Raw genomic sequence first — 15,637 nt, 5'->3', positions numbered from 1 at the left:
GTTGGTGGGAGGGCATCTCCCGCCAACATAGCACTGTTCATACCAGCACTTCTGTTGGTGAAACTCAGTCGGTCGGGAGGTGTTTTTTTTCATACCCTTTTCCGACAAAAGTGCTAGGGTAGACATGGCATGGATCTTTGAAATGTTTACGTTGTAAATTCATCCATCCACCAAAGTATATGAGTGTGTTTGTCCAGAGCTCCTCCAGCTATAAAGATCTTGGTTTACTTCCCTAAATGCGAGTTGCTGTTTGGCAGTTTGTAAACGTGACTTTTTAGATTTTTGTTTGTATGCTCTAATACCTGAATTTCATTTAATGAATTCAGTTTGAATCACAGCATCACTTTTTTGCTTAGAATTCAGTGCTAAAATCCAAGTACTGAATTCAGCTTCTGAGTGCAAAAGATGTGTGCAAGGACCATTGTGTCAAACATTAAATAAAAAGATAAAATCCATTTGTACTAAATTAGTATTTTGTCTTACTAATAAAACACTGATAGTCTTAACTTGGCTCCTTTATAACATCTTTCTTGGTAACATAGAGTCCAGTAACGTGCTATGGACCTTCAAAGAATTTGTAGAACCTAGTTGAAACCAAAATATGCCCCTAACCTTAACAGTATTTAGGGTTGTATGTTAGTTTTACGTAAAGAAATAATCAACCAGTTACATACAATAGGTAGATTAAGTTGCATTATATGAGTGTTGCATTTGATAAACTGTCACTTGAGATGTAGGAGTCACTTCACTTCAGTTTATAAAATAGTCTTAATTTTCACTGAAAAATATTTGCAATCAGATCTGGGCTAGGGTGATATATTAAATTGATCATTGCCTTTTCTGCTATGCGATATTACACTCTTCATCTTTCTCATTCATTTTGCATGCATCTGCTCACTTCTGTACAGCCACAGTAGAGGCAATTGAGGCTGAAAAAGGTATGATCAGAGTCTTTGCCAGTGGCAGAGATCTGTGGCGTCTGGGCGGGAATTTGAAACTATTCTGTGTGCGTGTGTCTTACATTCAACTTGCACAACCAGAGATGAATCAACTGCATTGATTCATCCATTTTATATGTAACATTCATTTCTTGCCTTAGGATAATAACTTCCTTTAATAATGTTTCAGAGAAATCATTTTGTTTTTCCCCCAGTTTCTTTACAAAATGTGCAATAGTTTTTTGCTTTTTATTTGTGTAAAGCATGTTGTGATACGTGGTTTGTGTCTTGACGACTTTAAAAAGTGGTCGTGTTGAATTTTGTTTTTTCTGAATTCAACTGCAAATATGTTTTGAGTTGGGGGTGGGGGTTATTTATGCATGTTTCTTTTGATAAAATTTATTCTTAGTGGCTTGAAATCTAATCTTTTCATCACTTTCCATAACACATCTGGTAGTGCAAGACCTATAATTACAGTGTTCCTATTTTTACTATGTGATTTTGAGGGTAGTTTGCTGACCAAATTTGTTTATAGTATGTACACACACCTGACAATGAAAGGCATAACAAAATACAGGGGTTGCCAATGTTGCTGTACCAAATATGTTGCTGTTCAGGCATCCTTTGTTAATATTAATGTCGTTAAAACTCCATACAATTTTAGGGTCTGTAAATAAGAGCCTTTTATATACGCATTTTGATTTCCTATATCACAATGTTAAATTAAGTGAATGACAAACAGTATAGCAATTAGTTTGTTTCAAATTTGGTCGCAAAACACCATTTAATGACTACTTTTTTTACATTGTGGAAGTCAGCTATCCAAAAATATTATCAAGAGCCAAATTCTGTTCCATTGTAATCAGTGGATACTGTGCACACACATACAACAGAAAATTTTGTTGCTAAGACTTCAGGCTTTTCATATGGTCAGCCATTTTTACATCTAAATGCAGCTTAGTAAGAAGGCATTTCCTATTTCATTTAAAATGATGTGTAGAAGAGTAATATCTAGTTTCCTGTTTAAAGTCATGCCCAACTGATGACTCTAAGACTGTGGTTGTGTCCATTTCAACTATCCACATGATTAGAACAGAGTTAGAGCCATATTCTGCAGTTTTGCCTGCATGAAAACTGCAGGATCAGGACTTTGATTTGTATGCAAAATCTGAAGGCTTTTTTTTTAAACACTTGTGCTGCTTTGCCTTCACTGCACTTACTGAGCTGCTTATTGACATTCCATTGAAGTGAACGGGATGTTAAGATGAGCCTGATACACGCAGCAGCAAAGCAGTTGTTAGCACTGATCACACCAGGAGTGCTCAGCAGCAAAGTAGGTTTAAGCCACCTTGATTCTTACGGAAATATATTTGACATATACTATTTTGATTGTCAGTTGAAATCATGATTGCCATTGAACATTCTAGGAAAGCACATTATATAAGCGTTACTAATTCAGTTGTAGAGCCATAAAAGTTTCTTTGGCTAATTTCTTAGATGTCTTTTTAAATCATTTTATTAGAAAAAGTATATACTTTCAACTTATTTTTCTGTTACTGACCTATGAAATTTGCATTTTGTTAAGCAATACGAGGATTTTCTCCGCAACATAAAATCTGCAGTTTTGAAGAGGCAAAAGGTTTGGATAGGATCAATGAGAGAATGCCACCAAGAAAAGATGCTCTTCAGCAAGATGGTATTAATTCTGTAAACACAACAAATGCCAATGGAAACAATGGGACTGGCAACAACAATGCACAGTGACCACACCAACTTCTGGTTTACTCATATGTCTTGCCTGAGAATTCCTAGAGTACTGCTTTTTGACATGACAACAGATGAAATAGCCAGGGGGAATCAGTCAAACTGACTTCTTAATATAATGATGAAAACACAACTTGATCCCGCTGAAGACAAACCATCGTGCTTTTGAGGCAACAGCCCCTCTCTATAAGTGATGACGGAACATCTGTGAGCATGCTTCATATATTTACAGAAATTCCAACATTGCTGGCTGAATCTTGGAGAGCTATGGGGAAATGGTTGGGCTGTTATCACTAAAGCACATCTAGACTAGCATTTTACGCTTATCATAGTCAACACTTTAAGTTTACAAAATGGGATTTTCTTTTCAGCAGAGCTAGGGGTTTTTTTGTTGTTTTTTTTTCAATCAGACTTTCAAATACAACCCTAAGAGCTACTATTTATTAATGGACATTGGTTTCATGAAGTGTCTTTAAAAACATATATTAGAATAGTCTTAAAAAAAATCTGAGGCTGCAAAAAGTGTATGTTAAATAAATGAAAAAAATGCCAAAAATCGCAGTTGGTTATTCTGTAAAATGCTGACCTCAGGTGTACTCCTTAGATGTTGCTAATTCTGTATTATATTCACTGTATTTTTTAGTTAAAGCTTATCGGAAGATTTCTATGTAGGAATGTTTATTACTTGAACACAGATTTTAAAATATTTAATGTAGAAACTTTTATGCCCAACTTTTGAGATTCTCCCCCCACCGTGAATTTAAAAATATATTTAAAATTTTAAAAGTTTGAAAAATAATGCAATTGTTAATTTTAAGGTACTTTTAATTGAACTTTGTACATTATGTTAAAGTACATTTTGATTCATATCAAGTCTGTAAAGCGTGGCATTGTATTTTGTGTATGCATGTTTTCATTTTGCAAATATTTAATATATAGATCTCTGATGTACAGGAACAACGTCTATAGGTTATATAGATGTTATAGGTACTTTTACTGTATTGTGAGTGTTAAAGTTGCTTAAATAGTTAATAATCACTGGCCAGGCTGAATAGCTACAAGCTTTTTATTATTTTTCTTAATTCTATAAAGGAAACTGAAAATGTTATGGAAATATTTTTATTTAGGCAATGCAGCGCATAAGCAATTGTTCTGTTCAGTTGTTAAGGCATTAGTGAAAGTGTAAAATTGAGACTGCATGTTTTTTAGCTACAGGACTGCTTGGTTAAACTAAAAATTGAAACCATATGCTGATTTGTTCACAAATAATGAACTGTACTGATTGTCACTGTACTTTGTTATATATTTTGACATTTGCTACCTACCTTTCTCATCCCCTGGAACACAACTTGAAACTTAAGTCACTAGAGTTCATCTCCCTTTTGGTTTGCCATAAAGTACAATCTGTAGAAACCCCTGTCTAAGTTGAAAATTTTATGCATGTTCCGAACTATTCAAGTATTTTATAAACAGTAGCACACAATAAATTTTGTGCATGGGCTGCTGCTTCTAGCATTGTGTTTTTGTTTTGTTATTTTGAACAGTATTTTCTAAATCATTTTTAATTGGCAGAAAAATGGGTATAGTGTAAATGGTCACTTAGTTCAGCTTTAAAGCAATACTTTAAAGCAATATAATTGAAGCTTAAATTGTCATCTTGAATTTCTGCTTCCATTTATTTTGCTAATTTTCGTTTAGTGAGTTCTTGCAAATAGAATACTTCAGAATTTTTCTCTATATTAAGTTTGACATCCAATGATGATTTGTACAAACCTACAAGGAAGGTCAATATGAGGGTTCACTCAAGTTTTTTTTTTTTTTTAAAGCTGTTCATTATTGATGCCTTTTGTATTTGTTCAGTGGTTGTGATGACCATTTATAATGTCAAGTAAAGTGGCTTATTTGAGAGTCAGTAGCTGATAATGTTGAATCTTGCTAGTCTGTTTTGGTTGAAGGTAAATGAGAAAATCTACTAAAAAGAACTATGGTATATTCTGAACTGAACCTATTCTGGTTTTACTTTATTTATTTTAGATGCAGTTTAATTGGAAATAGTGATGAACAATCTGAACATAGAAGACCAAGTGACAAACAAAGGTAAGTGTTATCAGTAGACATAATTCATGGGCTATGTAGTCTCTGATAGATGACATTGGGACAGAGCAAAATTTGCACCAGTATCCTAAGTGTATAAATAGGGCCTACCAAATTCACGGTCCATTTTGATCAATTTCACAGTCATAGGATTTTTTAAATAATAAATTTCATGATTTCAGCTATTTAAATCTGAAATTTCATGATGTAATTGTATGGATCCTGACCAAAAAAGGAGTGGGGAGGGGAGGGGGGTCACAAGGTTATTGTAGGGGGTTTGCAGTACTGCTACCCTTCTGCACTGCTGCTGGCAGCAGTGCTGTCTTCAGAGCTGGGCAGCTGGAGAGCAGTGGTTGCTGGCTGGGAGACCAGCTCTGAAGGCAGAGCCACCGCCACCAGCAGCAGTGCACAAGTAAGAGTAGCCATGATATGGTATTGCCAACTTTACTTCTGCGCTACTGCCTGCAGAGCTGTGACTTCAGTCAGCAGCTGCCACTCTGGCCATCCAGCTCTGAAGGAAGCAACGCAGCATGATATGGTATTGCCACCCTTACTTCTGTGCTGCTGCTGGCAGGACGCTGCCTTCAGAGCTGGGCACCTGGCCAGTAGCTGCTGTTCTCTGGTCGCCAAGTCCTGAAGGCAGAGTAGAAGTAAGGGTGGCAATACCATGACCCCTCTAAAATAACCTTGCGACCCCCCTACAGCTCCCTTTTGGGTCAAGACCCCCAATTTGAGAAATGCTGGGGTCCTGCCATGAAATCTGTATAGTATAGGGTAAAAGCACAAGACACACAAGACTAGATTTCATGGCGGGAGGGACACCAGATTTCATGGTCTATGATGCGTTTTTCCTGGCCGCGAATTTGGTAGGGGCCTAGGTATAAAAATTTAACCTAGACAATGGTCTGCCAGTGCTGCCTTTTTGATGGTGTGAATTGAAAAAATCCACTAGTCCTCAGCCAATTGTCTTTAACTGATTGATTGTCTGTGACCAGTTTTGATAAGGTAATATTCTACACACATGTGCCCGTGTGTGTGACACACACACCTATGAAATACAATCCAATTAAAACCGCATACTCTCTGTGAATACAATCCCAAGTTTTAGGATTATCCCAGCATGTGTGGAGAGCAACACCAAAGCCTAAAGTAATTTGAAAATATTAAAAGCCTGTTAAAAGTTGCCGAATCTCAACTTGCTCTGTGTCAGAGTAGCAGCCGTGTTAGTCTGTATCTGCAAAAAGAAAAGGAGTACTTGTGGCACCTTAGAGACTAACAAATTTATTTGAGCATAAGCTTTCGTGAGCTACAGCTCACTTCATCGGATGCATTCAGTGGAAAATACAATGGGGAGATTTATATACACAGAGAACATGAAACAATGGGTGTTACCATACACACTGTAACAAGAGTGATCGGGTAAGGTGCGCTATTACCAGCAGGAGAGCAGGGAACTTCTGTAGTGATAATCAAGGTAGGCCATTTCCAGCAGTTGACAAGAATGTCTGGGAGGTAGGGGGGAGAATAAACATGGGAAATAATTTTACTTTGTGTAATGACACATCCACTCCCAGTCTTTATTGAAGCCTAAGTTAATAGTATCTAGTTTGCAAATTAATTCCAATTCAGCAGTCTCTCGTTGGAGTCTGTTTTTGAAGTTTTTTTGTTGAAGAATTGCCACTTTTAGGTCTGTAATCGAGTGACCAGAGAGATTGAAGTGTTCTCTGACTCGTTTTTGAATGTTATAATTCTTGACGTCTGATTTGTGTCCATTTATTCTTTTACGTAGAGACTGCCCGGTTTGGCCAATGTATATGGCAGAGGGGCATTGCTGGCACATGATGGCATATATCATATTGTTAGATGTGCAGATGAATCACTAGAACACCTTTAGGCAGAGAAATCTGCCTCTGGGTGGGTAACTGTGGTTTTAAGCAGGCAATCCTTTCACATAAATGAAGATGTCCTCCATCTTATCTCTGAAAAACATTCTTCCAGTAAAAGGCAGATAAAGGAGCAACTGAATATGCCTGAGACTGAATACTCTGACCTATGCATACTTCCGAACAGCGATCCCAATAGTGTCCCGGTCAAATGCATTAAACATCTCTCAGTGGATGCATTGTCATCTCCATTGTTGTATGCAGTGTTGTTTTAGCCATGTTGGTCCCAGGATATTGGAGAGACAAGGTGGGTGAGTGTCACAGAGTCACTGGGGCAGTCATAGAATATTAGGGTTGGAAGAGACCTCAGGAGGTCATCTAGTCCAATCCACTGCTCAAAGCAGGACCAACATCAACTAAATCATCCCAGCTAAGGCTTTGTCAAGCTGGGCCTTAAAAACATCTAAGGATGGAGATTCCATCACCTCTCTAGGTAACCCATTTGGGTGCTTCACCACCCTCCTAGTGAAATAGTGTTTCCTAATATCCAAACTAAACCTCCTCCACTGCAACCTGAGACCATTGCTCCTTGTTCCGTCATCTGCCACCACTGAGAACAAGTGAGCTCCATCCTCTTTGGAACCCCCTTCAGGTAATTGAAGGCTGCTATCAAATTCCCCCCTCACTCTTCTCTTCTGCGGACTAAATAACCCCAGTTCCCTCGTACCCTCAGCCTCTCCTTGAACCCTAGTTCCCTCAGCCTCTCCTCGTGAGTCATGTGCCCCAGCCCCCTAATCATTTTCGTTGCCCTCTGCTGGACTCTGTCCAATTTGTTCGCATCCGTTCTGTAGTGGGGGGGGACAGACCAAAACTGGACACAGTACTCAAGGTATGGTCTTACCAGTGCTGAATAGAGGGGAATAATCAGCCCAATATGCCATTGGCCTTCTTGGCAACAAGGGCACACTGCTGACTCATATCCAGCTTCTTGTCCACTGTAATCTCCAGGTCCTTTTCTGAAGAACTGCTGCTTAGCCACTTGGTCCCCAGCCTATACAGTGCATGGGATTCTTCCATCCTAAGTTCAGAACTCTGCACTTGTCCTTGTTGAACCTCATCAGATTTCTTTTGGCCCAATCCTCCAATTTGTCTAGGTCACTCTGGACCCTACCCTCCAGCGTATCTACCTTCCCCCCCCCCCAGCTTAGCGTCATCTGCGAACTTGCTGAGAATGCAATTAATCGCATCATCCAAATCATTAATAAAGATGTTGAACACAACTGACCCCTGGGGCGCTCCACTTGATACCGGATGCCAACTAGACATCGAGCCATTGATCACTACCTGTTGAGCCCGACAATCTAGCCAGCTTTCTATCCACCTTCTAGTCCATTCATCCAGCCCATACTTCCTTAACTTGCTGGCAAGAATACTGTGGGAGACTGTATCAAAAGCTTTGCTAAAATCAAGATATATCACATCCACCGCCTTCCCTATATCCACTGAGCCAGTCATCTCATCATAGGAGGTAGTCAGGTTGGTCAGGCATGAGTTGCCCTTGGTAAATCCATGTTAAATGTTCCTGATCACCTTCCTCTCCTCCAAGTGCTTCAAAATGGATTCCTTGTGGACCTGCTCCATGATTTTGCCAGGGACTGAAGTGAGGCTGACTGGTCTGTAGTTCCCCGGATTCTCTCCCCCCCCCCCCCTTTTTTTTTTTTTTTTAAATATGGGCACTATATTTGCCTTTTTCCACTCAGTAATTGCCTCCCCCGTTCAGTAAGGGTCCCACACTTTCCCTGACCATCTTCTTGGTGCTAACATATCTGTAGAAACCCCTCTTGTTACCTTTCATGTAAGTTGCTAGCTGCAACTCCAGTTGTGCCTTGGCCTTCCTGATTACACCTCTGCATGCTCTAGCAATATTTGTATACTCCTCTCTAGTCATCTGTCCAAATTTCACTTCTTGTAAGCTTCCTTTTGTAATCTAAGCTCACTGAAGATTCCACTGATAAGCCAAGCTGGTCGCCTGCCATCTTTGCTATTCTTTCTGCACTTTGGGATGGTTTGTTCCTTCACCCTCAAATAAGGCTTTTTAAAAATGCTTTGTAACTACTCCATATGAAGCCAGTCAGGACTCTGGGGGAGCATGCCTCCTCTCTCTGAGCATACCGTCGCCATGGCAAGAAGCTTATACAGCATCGACCTTCCTGGATCTGACCTCGGAGCATTCAGCATCCTCTTCCACAACATTTGCTTCCAGCAGCGAGTCCGCCCAGGCAAGGCTCCTGGGGAAGCCAGAGGGCCCTGCACCCCAACTCCACAGGCAGACATGAGTCTCAGACTGCCAGTAAAACAGAAGTTTATTATTCGAAAGGAACATAGCATAGAACACATCTTGTTAGCACAGAAATCAGTGACTTTCAGCCAAGTCCATCTTGGGGATTCCTGGGCCAGAAGCCCTGGACTCCCCCTCTTCCAGTCCCTACAAGCAGACTGCCAGTTTCCAGCAACCCGACTTCCGACACCCCTGTTGCTCCTCCTTGTCTTTGTCTCGCTTCACCTGGTCATCACCTGGTTGCATCCCCCTCCTGGGTCTCAGGTTATGAAGGGCACTGGTCATAGCATATGTGCAGGCAGCTGGAGCAGCCAAACCAGCCCCACAGGTCTCAGCCAAACTCACACACCCCTATTCTCACCATCGAGGTATTGATGCAGCCTCCAGGGAAACTGAGGCACACAGTATTCGTGCAAAACAGTAAAACTCACATACAGTAACTCCTCGCTTAATGTTGTAGTTATGGTCCTGAAAAATGTGACTTAAAGTGGAACGATGTTAAGCGAATCCAATTTCCCCATAAGAATTAATGTAAATAAGGGGGGGGGTTAGGTTCCAGGGAAATTTTTTTCACCAGACAAAAAACGTTTTGTGTGTGTGTGTGTGTGTGTACACACACACACACACACACACAGAGTATAACTTTTAAACAGTTTAATACTGTACACAGCAATGATGATTGTGAAGCTTGGTTGAGGTGGTGGAGTCAGAGGGTAGGATATTTCCCAGGGACTGCCTTACTGCTAAATGATCTAGCATTCGGTTGAGCCCTCAAGGGCAACAACTAACGATGTAGTTAATGTAGCCTCACACTCTACAAGGCAGCATGAATGGAGGGAGGGGAGATAGCATGGCAGACAGAGACACACACCCTGTGCGTGGGAGAGAGAGAGAGAGAGATGTATTGCCCCTTTAAGTATGGTGACCCCATTCTAAGTATGTTGCCTTTAAAAAAAATCAGGAAGTTGAGACAGCAGCTGCAGCCAGCAAGCTCTCTGTCCTGAGCCCTGTCCTGTCCCCACCCTGCTCTATATGGAGAAGGGGTAAGCAGGGGGCAGGAGTAGGGGGGAGGGGGCCACCCTGACATTAGCCCCCTTCTTCCCCCCTCCTGTGAACAGCAAGCAGCAGGCTCCCGGGAGCAGTTCCAAGGCAGAGGGCAGGAGCAGCACATGGCAGTCGGGGGAGGGACAGCTGAACTGCGGGTGGCTGCTGCACTGGGAACTTGGAGCTTAGGGGAGCCGGGAGCTGATAGGGGGGTTGCCTGGTTCCAAGCCCCCACCAGCTAGCTGCAACGGGCTGCTCTTCCTACAAGCAGCCAAACGAGGTTATATGGGAGCATTGCACAACTTTAAATGAGCATGTTCCCTAATTGATCAGCAACGAAACAACATTAACCGGGATGACTTTAAGTGAGGAGTTACTGTACAACATAAAAAGGGAAAATCCCCACTTCCTCACAGTGAGATAATATCTTTTATTGGACCAACTTCTGTTGGTGAGAGAGACAAGCTTTTGAGTTTACAGAGAGCTCTTCTTCAAGTCTAGAAACATACTCAGAGTGTCACAGCTAAATAGAAGATGGAACAGATTGTTTAGCATAAGTAGTTAACACATATTTCATAACTGAAATTCATAACTTCACTAGACACTAAAAACCATGGACTGAATAGAGAGACTGGATTTATGGCTTATTACAACAATCTGTAATCCACTAACAAGTCCCCCCAGCACGAGCCCGAACGTCTACACAGCTATTTATCAGTGTTGTGGCCTGAGAGTCAGCTGATTCAGACCATCCACATCTTTTTTATGCCTGTGTAGAAATACTCTTGAGTACATTCTCCAGGCCTGAAGAAGAGCTCTGTGTGGGCTTGAAAGCTTGTCTCTGTCACCGACAGAAGCTGGTCCAGTGAAAGATATTAGCACACTCACCTTGTCTCTCTTGTCATCTCCACACACTTGATCTTCAGGATGAGGTTTTTTTGTTTGTTTTTGAAGCCCTCCTGCTTATGTTGGGGGTAAAAATCTGAACTCTAGCACCATCCAGTCACATTTCAGCAGGAAATCCTTCTGATTTGTCAATGTCAGTGTTCAGCTTTGTTAGTTTCTAAATGTGTTTATCTGCATTACTGCCCCTGCTTCCAGAAAGCATTCAGATTTGGCCCTGTCTGAGTGCTATCTATTGCCAGACTGCTGTAGTACAGGTGTGCTTGATCTTAGTGTTGGGGCTTCAAGATCTGTGGCTTTTTAAATTTAATTGGCATTGATGTGTATGTCCTCTCTTGAAGTATGGGCATCATGCATGTTTTTACTGGATGAGGGTTAACTCTTCTACCTTCTCCTTTTGCATTATTAGAGAAGTTTGCAGTACAGTGGGATAAGACTGAGTTGAAATGTGATTCCTTAGAAAAGATTTCACATACCCTCTATACCTTTAGTGGAATGAGCTGAAGGGACAGTTCCTACCCTCTGGAAACTTATTTTCCCTAATTTGTTAGGTTCCGGCTATGTATTTACTTTGGAGAACTGCTCTAAGACACAAGGACAGAGTTAGGTGTGTTCCTAGAACTAGATGTTTCTCAGTAATAGACAGTAACATTCAGCCCCTCTCTACTTAATTGAACAGGTTTCAGAGTAGCAGCCGTGTTAGTCTGTATTCGCAAAAAGAAAAGGAGTACTTGTGGCACCTTAGAGACTAACCAATTTATTTGAGCATAAGCTTTTGTGAGCTACAGCTCACTTAATCAGATGCATAAAGTGGAAAATACAGTGAGGAGATTTATATACACGCAGACCATGAAAAAATGGGTGTTTATCATACACACTATAAGGAGAGTGATCACTTAAGATGAGCTGTTACCAGCAGGAGAGTGGGGTGGGGGGAGAGAAAAACTTTTGAAGTGATAGTCAAGGTGGGCCATTTCCAGGAGTTAACAAGAATGTCTGGGGAACAGTGGGGGTGGAGGGGGGGGAATAAACACGGGGAAATAGTTTTACTTTTTGTAATGACCCATCCACTCCCAGTCTCTATTCAAGCCTAAGTTAATTGTATCCACTTTGCAAATTAATTCCAATTCAGCAGTCTCTCGTTGGAGTCTGTTTTTGAAGTTTTTTTGTTGAAGAATTGCAACTTTTGGGTCTGTAATCGAGTGACCAGAGAGATTGAAGTGTTTTCCGACTGGTTTCTGAACTTTATAATTCTTGACGTCTGATTTGTGTCCATTTATTCTTTTACGTAGAGATTGTCCAGTTTGACCAATGTATATGGCAGAGGGGCATTGCTGGGACATGATGGCATATATCACATTGGTAGATGTGCAGGTGAACGAGCCTCCGATAGTGTGGCTGGTGTAGATTAGGCCCTATGATGGTGTGCCCTGAATAGATATGTGGACACAGTTGGCAACGGGCTTCGTTGAAAGGATAGGTTCCTGAGTTAGTGGTTCTGTTGTGTGGTGTGTGGTTGCTGGTGAGTATTTGCTTCAGGTTGGGGGCTGTCTGTAGGCAAGGACTGGCCTGTCTCCCAAGATCTGTGAGAGTGATGGGTTGTCCTTCAAGATAAGTGGGAGAGGTTTTAGTTGGGGGCTGAAGGTGATGGCTAGTGGCGTTCTGTTATTATCTTTGTTGGGCTTGTCCTGTAGTAGGTGACTTCTGGGTACTGTTCTGGCTCTGTCAATCTGTTTCTTCACTTCAGCAGGTGGGTATTGTAGTTGTAAGAACGCTTGATAGAACTCTTGTAGGTGTTTGTCTCTGTCTGAGAGATTGGAGCAAATGCGGTTGCATCTTAGAGCTTCGCAGTAGACAATGGATCATGTGATGTGGTCTGGATGAAAGCTGGAGGCATGTAGATAGGCATATAGTGGTCAGTCGGTTTCCGGTATAGGGGGTGTTTATGTGACCATCGCTTATTAGCACTGTAGTGTCCAGAAAGTGGATCTCTTGTGTGGACTGGTCCAGGCTGAGGTTGATAGTGGGATGGAAATTGTTGAAATCGTGGTGGAATTCCTCAAGGGATTCTTTTCCATGCGTCTAGATGATGAAGATGGCATCAATGAAGTGCAAGTAGAGTAGGAGCGTTAGGGAATGAGAACTGAGGAAGCGTTGTTCTAAGTCAGCCATAAAAATGTTGGCATACTGTGGGGCCATGCGGGTACCCATAGCAGTCCTGCTGACTTGAAGGTATACATTGTCCCCAAATAGTTGTGGGTGAGGACAAAGTCACAAAATTCAGCCACCAGGTTTGCCATGACATTATCGGGGATACTGTTCCTGACGGCTTGTAGTCCATCTTTGTGTGGAATGTTGGTGTAGAGGGCTTCTACATCCATAGTAGCCAGGAGGGTGTTTTCAGGAAGATCACCGATGGATTGTAGTTTCCTCAGGAAGTCAGTGGTGTCTCGAAGATAGCTGGGAGTGCTGGTAGCATAGGGCCTAAGGAGAGAGTCTACATAGCCAGACAATGCTGCTGTCAGGGTGCCAATGCCTGAGATGATGGGGTGCCCAGGATTTCCAGGTTTATGGATCTTGGGTAGCAGATAGAATACCCCAGGTCGGGGTTACAGGGATGTGTCTGTGCGGATTTGTTCTTGTGCTTTTTCAGGGAGTTTCTTGAGGAAATAGTGTAGTTTCTTTTGGTAACCCTCAGTGGGATCGGAGGGTAATGACTTGTAAAAAGTGGTGTTGGAGCCACACACAATTCCAGTTAAGGGAATAATTGCAAATGACGTTTTGATGAAAATCTTATCTTCCCTTTGCAGAGTTTAATTGATCATAGGACTCTGAATCCACAACATGGAAATCCTGAAAGTGGATTGCCAGCTCCTCTCTGATTGTGCATCCAAAATGCTGATGTAGAAAAATGTAGATGTCATGTGTATGATCGATACGGGGTTATGCCTTGGCTGCTAGAATCTATCTATGCCTTGGCCTGCTAGAATCTAACCCACAAAACAGGAGAGTGCGGCATAGTAGTCAGAATCGTTTTGGCTACTCTTGCTCGCAGGGCAACATGACCTAATAGTCAGAGCAGATTGGGCTACTAATCAGGGCGGAGCACCAAATGGTCTGAGGTTCAGACTCTCCAGCAGGGTGGAGAACCAAACAGTCTGGGGAGCTCAGGCCTCTTGGCCTAAGGTAGGGAGGCTGGCCTCCCCACAGGGGTGGGGTGGCACCTGGGGGTAGGGGGACCCAGGCCCGCCCTACTCCACCGGGTCCCAGCCCAGGGCCCTAACGGTGGGTGGTTCCGCCAAGGGGTCAATGAAGATCCAGCCAAAACACACTGATGGGTTTCCTGGTCCTATGACCAGACCAGTGTCTGTTTCCCCTGAGTCACTTCCTACCCTGTCTTCCAGTGCGGCAGTTCGCGGGTCCTCTGGGTCCCTGGGGTTGTTGGCTGGCGAGATCTCGGACAGCTCAGTTTCCTCCCACATCTCCACAGGCAGTCCGGAGTCTGCCTGGGGTTCGGCATTCCTGGCCTCTGGGGAGTGGGGCTCCCATAGCTCTCTGGAGGAAGCTTGCAGTACACATCCTTTGTCCTCTGCAGTCCAGCCCAAGTGAGCTCTGCTGCTTCCCTTTACACCCTGTCTCCAGGCTGAACGTGCCCAGCAGGGGTGGAGGGGTGGGGCTTCCTCAGCCTGCAAGGCACCGTTAACCACTATGGAGCCAGTGCAGGATAGATACACCCTGTCACAAGCTCCTTCCGAATTACAGTGCTTCCTGGATACTTAAATTTACAAGCCCTTTTCTCCCATCAGAAACAAAGAATCAAAACCGAACTATTACTGTCCAGTAAATCTCTCTCACATGCACTCCACTGGGAATACTTAACTAATCAAACCCAATAATCAAGAATCAGTTAAAAAGACAATTTTCTGAAAATTGTTGGATTTTAACACCATCACAAAGGAAAGCACTGACAAACTCTTCATGTAAAAGGTTTATACGTTTGCTAGCTAATTTTGCTTCTCTTTGGTCTCCCTCTCTGCTCCTCCACCCCTAAAGACAGGGCAGTTCTTTGACATTCCACTGAGTTTACTCTAGAGATTTGGAGTTTTATGTTAACAAGTCCTTTACTAGTGTGTCCTGACCTCCGATGGTTGCCGCAGAGAAACTCTTTCTCACTGGACATGAGATGAGTTCTGAAGATCTCGCTCAGTTTTAGAAAAGTTACCAATTTGTTTTGAAGGTTGTAATTATGAACAGAAAATCAACATGACCTCTGTTGCTTAGTGTTGCTTAAATATTACATCTCATTAATCTAGGACCAGCTAAAATGGATAGGGCCAAAATTGTTAAATGCTGTTCTGTAAGAGGCATAGCAGTGCCCTAAATTTGCTGAGCCTTCTGGTCACTGATTCATCAAATATTACTAGTTGGATTTGTCCTAGTTGCTGATAGTTATTGGTTATTGGTAATAATCTCTACCTCTTATACAGTGCCTTTTAATCAGTGGATCTTAAAGCCCTTTACAAAGATGCTAAGTATCAGTAGGGGCATAGCGAGCAGATCGAGGGACGTGATCATCCCCCTCTATTCAACATTGGTGAGGCCTCATCTGGAGTACTGTGTCCAGTTTTGGGCCCCACACTACAAGAAGGATGTGGATAAATTGGAAAGAGTCC

General features: G+C 42.3%; 1 protein-coding gene across 9 annotated transcripts in view; it reads left to right on the top strand.

Annotated features, from left to right (window-relative positions):
- Positions 1–15,637, top strand: part of PPP3CB (protein phosphatase 3 catalytic subunit beta) — an 86,499-nt gene that overhangs the window by 58,007 nt on the left and 12,855 nt on the right. For 4 of the 9 annotated variants that reach the window (XM_073352824.1, XM_073352827.1, XM_073352825.1 and 1 more), the window contains 2 exons: positions 909–938; positions 2,524–4,214. In XM_073352824.1, coding sequence (XP_073208925.1) covers positions 909–938; positions 2,524–2,702 — 209 coding nt within the window. In that variant the 3' untranslated portion in view covers positions 2,703–4,214. Of the gene's footprint in view, positions 1–908; positions 939–2,523; positions 4,215–4,736; positions 4,800–15,637 lie in introns of those variants that run through there. The other 5 variants (XM_073352826.1, XM_073352829.1, XM_073352830.1 and 2 more) reach the window with 2 other exon arrangements.

This window comes from Lepidochelys kempii, chromosome 7 (genome assembly GCF_965140265.1).
Source record: "Lepidochelys kempii isolate rLepKem1 chromosome 7, rLepKem1.hap2, whole genome shotgun sequence".
NCBI lineage: Eukaryota > Metazoa > Chordata > Testudines > Cheloniidae > Lepidochelys > Lepidochelys kempii.
This window is presented reverse-complemented; position numbering and strand designations above follow the sequence as displayed.